This window comes from Poecilia reticulata, linkage group LG4, assembly GCF_000633615.1.
Source record: "Poecilia reticulata strain Guanapo linkage group LG4, Guppy_female_1.0+MT, whole genome shotgun sequence".
Taxonomy (NCBI): Eukaryota; Metazoa; Chordata; class Actinopteri; order Cyprinodontiformes; family Poeciliidae; genus Poecilia; species Poecilia reticulata.
Genome location: NC_024334.1, coordinates 3,720,816 through 3,734,280, shown reverse-complemented (window position 1 = coordinate 3,734,280; position 13,465 = coordinate 3,720,816). Strand labels below are relative to the sequence as shown.

The following is a 13,465-nucleotide window of genomic DNA, read 5'->3' as shown; positions in this document are numbered from 1 at the left end:
GGGCCGTTAATATATGAACATGAAATAAAATAAAAAACAAATCAAACTGATAAATATCTCACATGAAGGCTGACAGGCAGCAAACAGGAGGAATATTAAGGGTTAAAAGCGACGCAGTTAATAAATAGATCGTTAAATAGTTACATTCATTCAACAAATGATTTATTAAATATGCCATTAAATTAATTAGATCAATTAAAAATCTTTTCATGATGCAAACTCAAAACACACAAATGCAAAAAAAAAACAAACAAATGCAACAGTAAAATACTGAAAACCAACAAAACAAATACTAAATGTTTTAACCACAGGAACGAAACGCAAAACTGAAAACTCATAATGGAAGTCCTCCAGGCCACCAGGGGGAGTCGATCAGCACAGGGACCAAAGTCTCACTACACGTAATGTCATGATTTAAGGCTATATGTAATGGACTCTTTGCACCTCAGCTTCCGCGTTCGGGGAAAAGCGGCTCGATTGTTTCCGATCCAATAAAAATATAATTTTACACTAGGGGCTTGCAGGGCTTGGCCAAGGTTTGTACATCGATCCGAAGCCCCAACAAGTCAGCTGGAGAAAGGTTTTAAGATGTAGCCTCGTTATACATTCACTGATATGAAGGTGAGTTTTACTTAAACTTTGTAGCCAACATTAACTTTAGCTTATGCTAGTAGGCAATATTCTCGGACATTGTTCTTGTAAAAATGTGCTGTTTAAATATCTAAACATTCTAACGGACAATGTTTTTATCTTATTTTATTGTCGTTAGTGTCAGAGACTAACGGGGGAGGTTGCGGTTCGGGCTTTTAGCTTCCGAAGCATGACGGAGCTCAACTAGCCTCATAGCTTAACAGTAGCGCAGCTCTGACACCAGTAGTAGCGCAGCAGTGACCTGAACAGTCAGATGACTGTTCAGGTTCAAAGTTCCTGCTTTTAGAAAAATATGACCGTGTCCCTTTAAGGTCTCCGTGTCATTTCGTTTTAATACCTTTGCATGTTTCTTTTGAAGAGCTCAGATAGGACGATGTTTACAACAGTGTGTACAGGCGGATCAGTTGCTCGGCTGTCTGGCTCTGGTCCGCTCTCTCGTTCCCATAAACTCGCTCTTTCAGGCTGAATACAGAAGTGATTCCATGGAAATAACTCAGGGAGGCTCCATTATTTACCAACCGTATCCCGGTATTTTTAGGCTGAGTGAAGTGAAGGCTGCAAACTTTGTGTTGTGCAGCGTTAGCTTTAACTGGTAGTGGCAAATATTTACAAGCCATCTTCTTAATTCAGGATCGCTTGGAAATTAATGAAAGCTTAAAAGCCCATTATATTAGGAAGACAACAATGTTCATAGTATTGCTTTTTTGCATCTGAAATACGACTTAATCTTTTCTAGCAGTCATGGTAACTCAAAGCGGAAACAAATGAGCCGCATTAGCTCCTGGAGATGTGAGATCTTATGGGCAAAGAGCCCATAAAATGTCAGTATATTAATGAAGGTAATATTAACTGCTCTAGACTCCCCCTGGTGGTCTGGAGGWCTGYCATTTGTTGCTACATTTTTCTGCTGGTTTTGTGTGTTTTGTCGTTTGCATTATTYATTTGTTTGCAGYCACCATAACAACCAATCACCTGYTAATATAAACACAATATCTCAAACTGACTTCAAACTATTGTTAGTTTTTCAGTGCATCTATTTAGCCTCAGTTCATAAAACACATTTCCTACAGGACACTTAAACGCTTCAAAATGTCATTCTGCCTGTTTTATCTATAAAAAAGTAAAATAAAAATGTCCTGTGAGACATAATGGTTTCACCAAAAAGTCAATATGAGGCATTTTGTTTACAATTTACTGGTCGATAACCGCCAGTAACCGCTAACTAAAAGTTAGCTGCACCAACCCGAAAGCACTAATCACCATTAGCTTTGCTTATGCTAAAGCGCTACACCGTCATAGMATTTAGCAGAAGCTAATGCTAATGCGCTAAAGTACTAAATTCAGACTACAAGTGAATGTTTGCAGGTGTTTGTTGGAAGAAACTGATCCGCTCGTCTGTGTTGAACCTCATTTGTTCAATAAAGTTTCTTGACAAAAAAAGATGGAGGGACAGGAAATGGAACTGCTGCGTACACAGACGTCAGCCACTTCAAAATAAAAGCTTTTGTCACGATCGTTTTAATAAATTCCTGCAAAGCAGCTTGAAGTTTGCATGTGATGAGCAGAAATCCGTGTCAACGAATCAAAGTGAAACGTTTGGAAGAGAAGCTGATCGTTTGTTTGCCGTTTCCTTCAGGTTCTCTCTGTGTTTTTCTCTTCCAGTGATTTGTTTATGAGAACTTTCCAGGAGCCTCCACGTCTGATCAGTTTCTCTTTATTATTTCCTCATTATCCTGCCGTTTCCCACAGCCCGGCTCACCAGCAGCCTCCCTTGGTTGCGTCCTCTCCTCCCTCTTCTGTGCAAACACAGCGATGACCTGCTGCTCCTCCTGCTGCTGACGTTAGAGGGAATAAATCTAACGCCATGAAACAAACCGAGGGAGGAGGAGTGTTTGTGTGGGGACCTGAACTCCTCACCAGGGAGGCGTCCAGGAGGCATCCTGACCAGATGCCCGAGCCTCAACTGGCTCCTCTCGACGNGAAGAAACTGATCCGCTCGTCTGTGTTGAACCTCATTTGTTCAATAAAGTTTCTTGACAAAAAAAGATGGAGGGACAGGAAATGGAACTGCTGCGTACACAGACGTCAGCCACTTCAAAATAAAAGCTTTTGTCACGATCGTTTTAATAAATTCCTGCAAAGCAGCTTGAAGTTTGCATGTGATGAGCAGAAATCCGTGTCAACGAATCAAAGTGAAACGTTTGGAAGAGAAGCTGATCGTTTATTTGCCGTTTCCTTCAGGTTCTCTCTGTGTTTTTCTCTTCCAGTGATTTGTTTATGAGAGCTTTCCAGGAGCCTCCACGTCTGATCAGTTTCTCTTTATTATTTCCTCATTATCCTGCCGTTTCCCACAGCCCGGCTCACCAGCAGCCTCCCTCGGTTACGTCCTCTCCTCCCTCCTCTGTGCAAACACAGCGATGACCTGCTGCTCCTCCTGCTGCTGACGTTAGAGGGAATAAATCTAACGCCATGAAACAAACCGATGAGGAGGAGTGTTTGTGTGGGGAGCTGGGAGGAAGAGGAGGAAGAGGAGGAGAAGCTGTCTGGATGGTTTGGAAATGAATTCAGTCCACGGACCTTTGATGGGAATTTTATTTTCCCGTCGGGTTTTTTTTCCTGTGAAATTCGTGAGAAAAAGTTCAACAGCAGATTCCTCCCTGTCTTTTCCCTCCAGGAGTCATTTACACTGAAATCTGTAAACAGTTTTCCCCGAAAGCAACTCTGGCTTATGATGTTTATCTACGTTTTGGGGGATGTTGATGTTATTTCTGCTTTAGACGTCAACTCCACCGCTGAGCAGCAGAGGACAGGATTTGGTAAATGTGAGCATTTAAATGGGATGGAAACGATTTGGTTGGGAAGGAATCTGGACTGAAGCCATTTCAGGTTAGCATAAAGCTGCGTGGTGAAGATTTTTAACGCATGTCAGCTGTTTGCATGATGTTTCACAACAAGGTCTCAGAAAACTGGACGTCTGATCTCCTAGTTTCACCAGTTTCTGATGTTTTTATGTGTTTCTGTTGCAATTAAAACTTTGTAGACGTTCAGCTAAAGTCAGAAAAACACAATTTTGCAATTGTGTTGTTTCCATTACAAAAAGAAAAACAATTAAAATCACACTGAATAAGTTTATTCACGTGACAAGTCATTAAAAATATCATCCTCCTTCCACTTCCTGTCGTTGTCTCCTTCGTCATTTCTGCCAGCAGTAGCTTCCTGTTGTTGATCATGACTTTTGGGATGTGAAGAGAGGGTTTCCATTTAAGTTTCATTTTGATTCAGCCTCAAAAGTGAAACATCTCAGCCTGGATGAGTTTTCTTTGCGTTTCCATGAAATGAGTTTATTCCTGTAATTCCAAATTGCGCCGTTATGCTGCAGCCGGTCTGAACAGCACAAGTCCGATTCCTTTTCAAGTCACTTTTCATGTTTGGTCTCAAACTGGAAGCGTCTTCAATATTTTTTAAAGCGTCCGACATCTCAGCAGTCATGGTGCTCTCGTTTCTAGTTTGACCATTTTCAGACAAGAATCAGGAAATGGTCGTGCAAATGTTGTCAAAAAGAAGAATAAAAAGGAAGATGCGGATCAGCCGTGTTTTTATTTCACTGGTTTGGAGCAAATTAACATCTGAGCCACCAGAGGAYGGAAAAGTTCAGTCGTAGTATTATGACCTTATTCTAGTAACATTATTTTATATGATTTTTTCTTCGTTTGGCTCCGATACGTTTATCATATCATTTCGCCTTTTCAGCATTAAAACCTTAAAACAATTAAATCAACCAAAGCAGAAAAATATTTTACACCCCAAAAATGCCAATTTTCCAGATTAAATTTACAAGAAAATACCTGGAAATTTTCTGACATTGAAAGTTAAAAAACTGCATGAAAAAAGTCSATATTTTTCCTGGTAAAATGCAAAAAACATTGTAAAGTTAGAAATTTGTACAAATAAATTGTTACATGTGAAAAGAAGATTTTAGTTTTAACATAAACCTTTTACATGTTTATGAAAATGTGTTTGTTTTAAATGTCTGGAAATCCTTTTATCTTTATAACTGAACTGTGTTTCTTGGTGGAAAGTTATGCTTCTTGTTTTTAGTTTTATTTACAGAAGCACCAATACTGTCGCAATAAACACGTTTATGTCGATTTCTGTTTTTCTCCCCGTTTGTTTCGTTTTGTTGTCTCCCAAAAGTATTTTTGTTTCCTTCAGGAACGGGAAGAAGAACCTCAGATAAAACGGATGAACAAGATTTTACAGTAGCTTCTTTATTTGTCAGTGATTATATNGTTTTAACATAAACCTTTTACATGTTTATGAAAATGTGTTTGTTTTAAATGTCTGGAAATCCTTTTATCTTTATAACTGAACTGTGTTTCTTGGTGGAAAGTTATGCTTCTTGTTTTTAGTTTTATTTACAGAAGCACCAATACTGTCGCAATAAACACGTTTATGTCGATTTCTGTTTTTCTCCCCGTTTGTTTCGTTTTRTTGTCTCCCAAAAGTATTTTTGTTTCCTTCAGGAACGGGAAGAAGAACCTCAGATAAAACGGATGAACAAGATTTTACAGTAGCTTCTTTATTTGTCAGTGATTATATCAGCTGATGACATCAGGTTACCCTTCTGATGTCATCATAGCAGAAAGGTAACCTGGGAAACAAGATCTTTACCGTTTTGCAGCTTTAGATTTGCTGAAGGTGTTAATTTGCTGTATTTTCTGGCTGCTGCAGAGCCAGAGGAAGGTTGGAGAGTTCGGCTACCGGACAACAATCACAACTTCCTGCAGCTCAGTTTCATCTTTACTCTGAAACTTGGACGTTTCCAGTTTCTGTTGGATGTTTGTGTATCCAGGCTGCATCGCAGGGAAACCATCAGCCGGGCAGATTCTGTCTTTTTCCAGTCAAAGTCGCCCTGCGTGAATATGAGTTTCGTGAAAACAGCAGAGGGCAGTCGGGTCAGCGAGAAAAACCACCTGCAGAGCKTGGAAACATCCAAATACCAGGAATATTTTCCATTGTTGTTGTTGTGCAGCGTCACGCTGCAGCACGTCAGCTCAGAGTCTGCAGAGACGCRGCGCTGGTTCGACCCAGATGAGCTTCCTGTGGGTCACACGGTTTCACGTTTCAGCTCAAAACAACCAGGATTTACAGCTGAATCTAAAAGAAAAACAGAAAAACTGCGTCAAAAATTAAGTCGCCTGCACAACCAGCCAGATCACAGCAAGCGGTTTCTGGATGGTAAGTCAGCAACAAAACTTTTCCAGCAGCCATTGTACAGCGCATACAGCAGTAAAACCAGCTGACCAAACGTGCTGGAGTTCAACTTGGGTTGCTAGGTAACGGACCAAGCTTTGGCTTGGCTGGGGTTGCTAGGTAACCGGTGGTACTCAGCTTGGGTTGCTAGGTAACGGACCAAGCTTTGGCTTGGCTGGGGTTGCTAGGTAACCGGTGGTACTCAGCTTGGGTTGCTAGGTAACGGGCCGAGCTTTGGCTTGGCTGGGGTTGCTAGGTAACNTTGGCTTGGCTGGGGTTGCTAGGTAACCGGTGGTACTCAGCTTGGGTTGCTAGGTAACGGGCCGAGCTTTGGCTTGGCTGGGGTTGCTAGGTAACACAGAGGTTCCAAATGGTTTTAACTTAACAATTATGAGGTTTTTGAAACAGCTCATTTTCCAAACACCAAAAAGCATAAACTTATTGAAAAAAAAACATCTGGGTGTTTTTTAAGTGCTGGGTCTGTTTTTAGAAAACCCAGCACTTAAAAAAACAGTGCTGGGTTTTTGTATTTACTTTCTGTAAATACAAAAATTTACAAAAAGTGAATTTTGCAAAACAGGGCCCCTTTAAAATTTCCATGTTCTTGCTTTTATTCCACACAAAGACAATTATTTTTTGTCAAAATTTCCCACAAGACGTTTCTAACAACCTGCCAAATGTTATGAGAAGCAGCTCAAGCAGAAACTCACCCAAAGCTGTTTGTCCAGCCCAATGTGTCCAAAAGAAGGACAACTGGACAGAAACCTGCCCAACCTGGCAACACGGATTGGTTTGTCTGCTTCATACTTGGCCACCAAGCAGCCAATCAGAGAGCAGCGTGTAAGTGGAGCAAACAGACATGATGACATCAGACGGAGGCGATTAACGTCCTACTACAGAATCCAAACAATGCAGATCAAGCTGCTCCGCTTCCTGACACGGAGACGCTTCCTCTTCCAGCAGAGGTCATTCCAGGTCCTGAAGGTCACAGCTGAATGACCTGATAAGCCCCGGCTCCACAAATAAAACTACACGGATTCCAGAGTGAGCCGCGTGTTTTCCTGTTTGGCTKCACAACACTAAGCTTATTTTTAGCTTCTGAATTTATCCAGGGATCAACGGCGTATTGGGAAACTGTACAAACATTTGCAAGGGAAAAAAATAATACATTTTGAGAATCTCAGCAGTTTTTTACTTTGTCTTTTTTCTTTCCAAGCTCAGAAATTTCCGTGATTATTTTCTTGAATATTTATGAGATTAATTTGAATTTTTATGACATTTTTATAGCATTTTTTTTTTTTTTTGGAGCTCATAGATGTTTATTTTTTCTAGAACATTTCTAATCATTGTGTGATTTTAAATTTTGTTGAAATTTCCACATATTTTGGAAAAGTTTGCGATCTTTTGGTGAAAATTTCCTCATTGTTTTCCATCTTCAGTGGCTGCCGGTCGTAATAATCAGCTACCTAATAAACAACAGCAGTGAAGTGATGTGTACCAGTGAGAGCAACGGCTTCGTTCTGCACATTCCAGCCGCTGTGAACAGATCTTTTATTTTGGACTCTGTTCTGTAAAGGCATGTCTTGTTCCTGAGCTSTRCTTGTTCCTCCTGCGCAGGAAAAAGGTCATCTGAGAGCAGCAGCCGTTCCTTTTCTGCAGACGCCGCATATTTAACATTCCTGTTTGCTTCACGCTGTCGTCGTTGAGCCAGAATGTCTGCAGAACCGAAACCGTCCTACATAATGCATCCCGGCTCAGTCCAGCTCGACTTGTAAAGCCTGARCACCTTTTTCCCGGCGGCTGCAGAAATGTGAGCCGTCGCCGGTGAGTCACTGTGAAACCACTTCAGAATGAAAAAGCCTTTTATTCAGGAGGGACACAGAGATCCTGGAGCTGCTCTGACTCAAACACACCCAGTTGGGCAGGTGAGAAGCTTTTCTCACGTTAATGAATAACCTGCTTCGTTGTTAAGTGTCTGCGCTGATGAGTGGCTCCATCTCATCCCCACATTAACAAGCTGGTTGAACTCTGCAGCTGAAGCGTTTCTGCAGCCAATCGGATCGTCCAACATGAGCAACGGCACCGCTCTGCTAACGCTGCTAACGCTGCACAGGCCTGAGTTAACAAACGTCTGAGTTTAAACGTTTTTATGAATTTAAGGGTCCGAACAGTAGCAAAGCTAACATGCACAGCTCAGTTCAGCTCTGGCAGGAAAAAGGCTTTAAAAACGCCACATTTTGTCATGAGGGGTGGTTGATAGCGGTGAGGAGATGACGCTTAGGCCCAGGTTATGATGAAAAATGATGAATTTAATGACAAAGATCTCACAACAAGGAACAGCGGGGAACAGCACGAGGAAAACTGGCAGCACGGAGACAGATGACATCAATAGACCATCAACAGGGACCATAGACAAACTATTGACAAGGACCTGACGAAGAACACAGACAACAGGGGAGACTAAATACACACGGGGCAATCACGGGAACGAGACACACCTGGGAGACAATCAACGGGGAAAGACGCAGAGACAGGACTAACAGGGAACAGGATCACACAGAAACTCGAAAATAAACACATAGAAACACGGATCATGACACATTTCGGTGCAGTAAGCTAGTTTTCCCCTGCCAGGTCAGGCYTCCTTTATCTTATTATACTATGTTATGTTAAAMACAACTGAAACGCAGGTGCCAATTTAAGAAGAAAAATCACGTAGGAAGAAAAAGATGACAGCAGCTGCAGTTTGAATTTACGAACTGAAGATTTAATCCAGTCAGAAACAGAAAGAAGAAACGTTGAGCCACTGCAGCTGTGATTCCTCACATAGATCCTGGCAGCATTTAGACATTTGATATAACAGCTGCTCCACTTCTGACCAGCATTGTTACTCTGACGGCCTCAAAAGAACAAAATGCTTCAGTTGAGGTGAATTATAGTGAGAAAACACACAGAAGGACATTTGGATGTGGCTGCAACTGATTCGCTTAATCTGCTAATGTCAGTAGTGGTTTCACAATTAAAGAAAACACTTAAAAAACCACATTGGTAAACTTTATGCTCACAAACGACAGACCTGAATGAAGAAAAATGTATCCTCTTTCTCATTTATTGTGGTATAAATTATCAAAAGTATTCAGAGGTCAGCATTTCATATTTAAAATAATCTGTTTTTAATTCATAAACGCAGAAAGTTTGCCAGAAAGCTGCAGCTCAAAAAGCTGTCCTTGTTTTGACAGTGTGCAGAAAAACAGGCTGTGATTTATTTAAGCTTCGTGCTTTTCCACGTATTGTTTCCTGACCCRGATATGAYGATGAGTGTGAAACAGTATCTTCTGCTGATAGTAGCACATAAATCTCAGGTCGAATTAGCAAAGCTTCCCTGAAATCCAGGACAATAAAAGCACAGGAATCTTTCCTCTGATGTCAACMAGGTGGAACCCCAGTTTGACTCTGACAGGAAACAAATCAGGAAGTTCCAGTTCAGATCAGAWCGGGTCGGTTCTGTAATGTCTGGTTTTATTTCACAAAAGGAGGAGTCGCAGAAATTCAAGTGTTTTTTTTACTACATATCCTGAAGTTGAGGCAAAATGAAAGTGAATGTATTAGTGTTTTATGGTTTGATGCAAACAAACTAAAAACCGGTCAAGTCTGCTGARGTGAAAACGAGGACAAACCCGGTCAGAGCAGCAGCCAGGTGTAAATAGTAACGGCCAGGTGTTTCCAACCAGCAGCGACTCCTTTCCATCTCCTCCTCACCTGAGGGACGAAGTGAAACGTTACGGCAGGATCAGGCCGGCGTCCGGCCGGCGTCCGGCCGTGCTGGCCGCCCAGGCAGACAACATGAGTCAGGCTTTGCTGGGTGTTGTGCACAATAACAACTAAAAGCTGCTCAGGGTTTGAGTTTGGTGGAAACATCCTAGGGCTGCACAGTGGCGCAGTTGGTAGAGCTGTTGCCTTGCAGCAAGAAGGTTCTGAGTTCAATTCCCGGTCTTTCTGCATGGAGTCTCCATGTTCTCCCTGTGCATGGTGGGTTTTCTCCAGGTACTCCGGTTTCCTCCCACAGTCCAAAAACATGACTGTCAGGTTAATTGGCCTCTCCAAATTGCCCCTAGGTGTGATTGTGCATGGTTGTGATGCTCTGCGACCTGTCCAGGTGACCCCGCCTCTCACCTCCTGACGGGACAAGGGTGTAAAAAAATGGATGGATGGAAACATCCCATCTGGTGGAAATAAATATTAAAGGGGCGGTATCATTTATTTCCAGGCATCTAGTGCCATTTTATAGCACAATCAAGTAACTATGTTACCGCCAGTTGTTATGAGAAACATACATATATAAATGACTTGAATGAAATTCRACTTGAAATTGGGCCTCTGTCTCTTTAAGAAGCTGCTGTTCTTTCAGAGACTCCGCCTTCAGGAAGTAATCAACAGCTTCACCAGCGTTTTGATTGACAACACAATCGCACAAATTGGAGTTATGAAAATAAATTTGCTTAATGGAAACACGACAATTTCAAGCAGAAATAATTCAAATAAAAACGTTTTTGTGCTAAAATGAGGTTGATTTTTCAGCTCCATTAAAATTAAGAGTATTTTTGCAAAAAAAATGCAATGGAATCAAGTCATGTGATCAACAACCGATTGTTACTACTGGCGGAAACGACGAAGCAGCCAACAGGAAGTGGTAGGAGGATGACGGCGCTGCAGGTTTTTCCACACGAACAAACTTATTCACGAGTGATTTTAATTGCTTTTCTAATTAGACGCAACAATGAGCGGAACGATTGCATAATTTTTCACACTTTTAATGGGAATGCAGCAACTGGAAGTAGTTTGCAGAATGAGTCATCCGTCCACCAGGTGTTTGCTAACTGCTGCTGCCGCTAGTCTAGAGGAGCCGAATGTGTCTGTGAGGCTCGGTTGGAGAATGGTTGCCATGGAGATCAGATAACCAGGTTTTTATCATTATTCCTGAATAGTTTAATCATTTTGCTGTAAACTTTTTGTTTCTGTTGTATTTTCACGATCGCATTTAGTATTGAAATCATCTTAAAGTGTCTTGATGTTTTCCTGATTTGCATCGTTGTGAGATCTGTTACCTACGGTGTGTGTGTGTGTGTGTGTGTGTGTGTGAGTCACATTGCTTCACATGGAGGAGGATGATCTGAGGAAGAACTTTATGTATTCATGTGAAATATTTGCTGAATCGTTATTATTTGTTGAAAACAATTAATTTTATGTCTTTAAAGTTTCAGAACAGCATCAGAACTTTTATTAAAAAAAGAGCCAGTTTTAATATTGTTGAAGGAGTAAATTACGGTTTCTGCTAAGCGGAGTTCAGTGAACTGACGTTGCTGAAACGTTTCTGTTGAGCCGGATCGGCCAGAATGAGCTCTGGAGGTTAAAATAAGAGTCGTAACAAAGAGCAGATGTTGGCTCCTCTGCCAGAGGAAACAAGGCAAACCCCGTTTTATACGACGTTTATCGGCTTATCGGCTCCCCCATCACGGCAAGACGCCCCGTCAGTTTCACCGAGTCATTTTCCCACAGCGGCAGCAGAGGAACGGGGCGGCAGGAAGTCAGCCGGGTTTCCCCTCTGAAGTTTCTGCATGAAGTTCGGTTTCTGGTTTCTCCATGAACAGAGACGAATCTGCAGGAAGCTGAACGACAGCAGGAGGAAATACTTTCTGACGGACTTATTTATGTTTCTGAACCGTCTCACTCTGAATTTAAGTGAGGAAATAGTTAGTATGGTGCCTGTTTCTGAAGTACAGCGCCGATAACCGGCAGAGGAGCCAAAATTAGACCCACGGCAGAGAGTATCTCTACCTCAACGTATTCTAACTAAAGTAGAAACTAAAAAGTGCAGCATAGTAAAAAATACTACAATAAGTGGTACATGAGGATGATTGACAGCGCTAAGATCCTCCTCCTGGCTCTGATTGGTTGTTTCTGAATGAAAGTGTTGCATTTCTGCAGATGGCAGTAGGACCACAGCAGATAGAGCAAACTGATCAGATATCAATATCTTATTAGTCCCAGTACTGAAGAAGAATCTAGATCAGTTATTGGTGACGGTGTGCAGATCTATTCAGTCTAGTTCTATGATTTGTGCTCTGAGTGACGTCGTGCTTTATTTCACATTACAGGTAAAAAATTCACAGTTTCAGTTTGATTGTTGCTTGTTTTAACAGATTAAAGTTAAACTGCTGGTTGTTTCAGTGAGTTCAGAGTTTTCATTCGTGTTTAACATTTATTTAAATGTAGAGAAACGTTTTAAGTCAGTTCAGCTGTTTCTCTGAATCATATCGGCTCAGATATCGGTAGTGGAAAGTGGATCGGTGCATCGCTAGTAGAGGAGCTCGATGTTTTACTGACAGTTTGAATAAATACGTAAAACAAAACATTATTTATGAAACATTTTACAAAGAGCAGCTTTAAAGACTCTAAATGTAGATTTGTAATGTTTCTCTGTCTCCCTGTCAGCTGTTCTCCTGAGGTTCTTCATTGTTTCATCACTTCGTTCTTTGACCTTGACCTTCCTCTGAGGTCGTTCAGCTTGTGTGACTTCTTGTTTACTGAACTCAGAGAACAGAGAGTCTCTGCCCTGCGGCGGCGGCGGCAGCGTTTCTTTCTGCTGCTCGGTTCTTGGAAACGCTCCGCTGAAGTGTGACAAGGGTCCACCAGAAACTCGACCTTCTCCAGTTCCTTTTCCCGCCAGCGCACCAGCAGAGCGATCCCAGACCGGACTGCAGCTCTCGCTTTTCCCGGGAACGTTAAAAAGCCGCTTCAGGGAAATAATCTGGCCTAGTTTTTCCACTTCCGACTCACCTGCGCTGCCGCCACACATTCCTGCGGGAGGCGTCAGCGCCGGGCGGCGCTCAGCAGCAACGTGACCTGGTTCGGACCGTGCAGGGAACACATCGCCGTCCTCTAACCAAAACGCTGCATCACGAGGAGGCGGCAGGCTGCAACAGGTCCAACCTGCTGGAGCGAAAACATGGGGAACATAAACACAAACTGGAGAACATTTTCATCTGGAGTTTTCATATCTGCTGCAGTTTGTTCTTCAAGGATCAAAGAACACAGAAACGCATCGACTCGTTGATCTGACAGCAACGTTTCTTCTGCTTTTCATATCTTGTTCACTGTGAGAGTGAAACTACGAATCATCCTGAAAGTGATTTGATTGATAAAAACTGAAATAATCCTGATCCTGTTTTTATCTTGGTTGTACAAATTGTTGCTCCTCATCAACAATGTTTGGTTTGGACCAGAACGTCTCCTGCTCTGTTTGCTCCACAGATTGTTCAGTTCAGTTCAGTTCAGTTCAGTTCAGTTCAGTTCAGTTCGTTTCTGAAGTTCTCAGAGAAACTTAATTTAAAAAAATGCTTCAATTAATTTCAGGAGTTTTGTCAAATCCACACAGGGTCAGAACCTGCAGGTGATAAACCCTGAAATAATGTCAAATGTTTTGCAGCCTGGGCTGCACAGTGGCGCAGTTGGTAGAGCTGTTGCCTTGCAGCAAGAAGGTTCTGGGTTCGATTCCCGGCCC

At 42.0% G+C, this 13,465-nt stretch overlaps 1 protein-coding gene across 3 annotated transcripts in view; it reads right to left on the bottom strand.

Annotated features, from left to right (window-relative positions):
* Positions 1–5,236: 5,236 nt before the first annotated feature.
* Positions 5,237–13,465, bottom strand: part of LOC103463145 (uncharacterized) — a 44,588-nt gene continuing 36,359 nt past the window's right edge. Inside the window, exons 3-4 of one of the 3 annotated variants that reach the window (XM_008406345.2) lie at positions 12,742–12,897; positions 5,237–5,808 (exon numbers count right to left, since the gene is read on the bottom strand). In XM_008406345.2, coding sequence (XP_008404567.1) covers positions 5,759–5,808; positions 12,742–12,897 — 206 coding nt within the window. In that variant the 3' untranslated portion in view covers positions 5,237–5,758. Of the gene's footprint in view, positions 5,809–12,025; positions 12,898–13,465 lie in introns of those variants that run through there. The other 2 variants (XM_008406344.2, XM_017304338.1) reach the window with 2 other exon arrangements.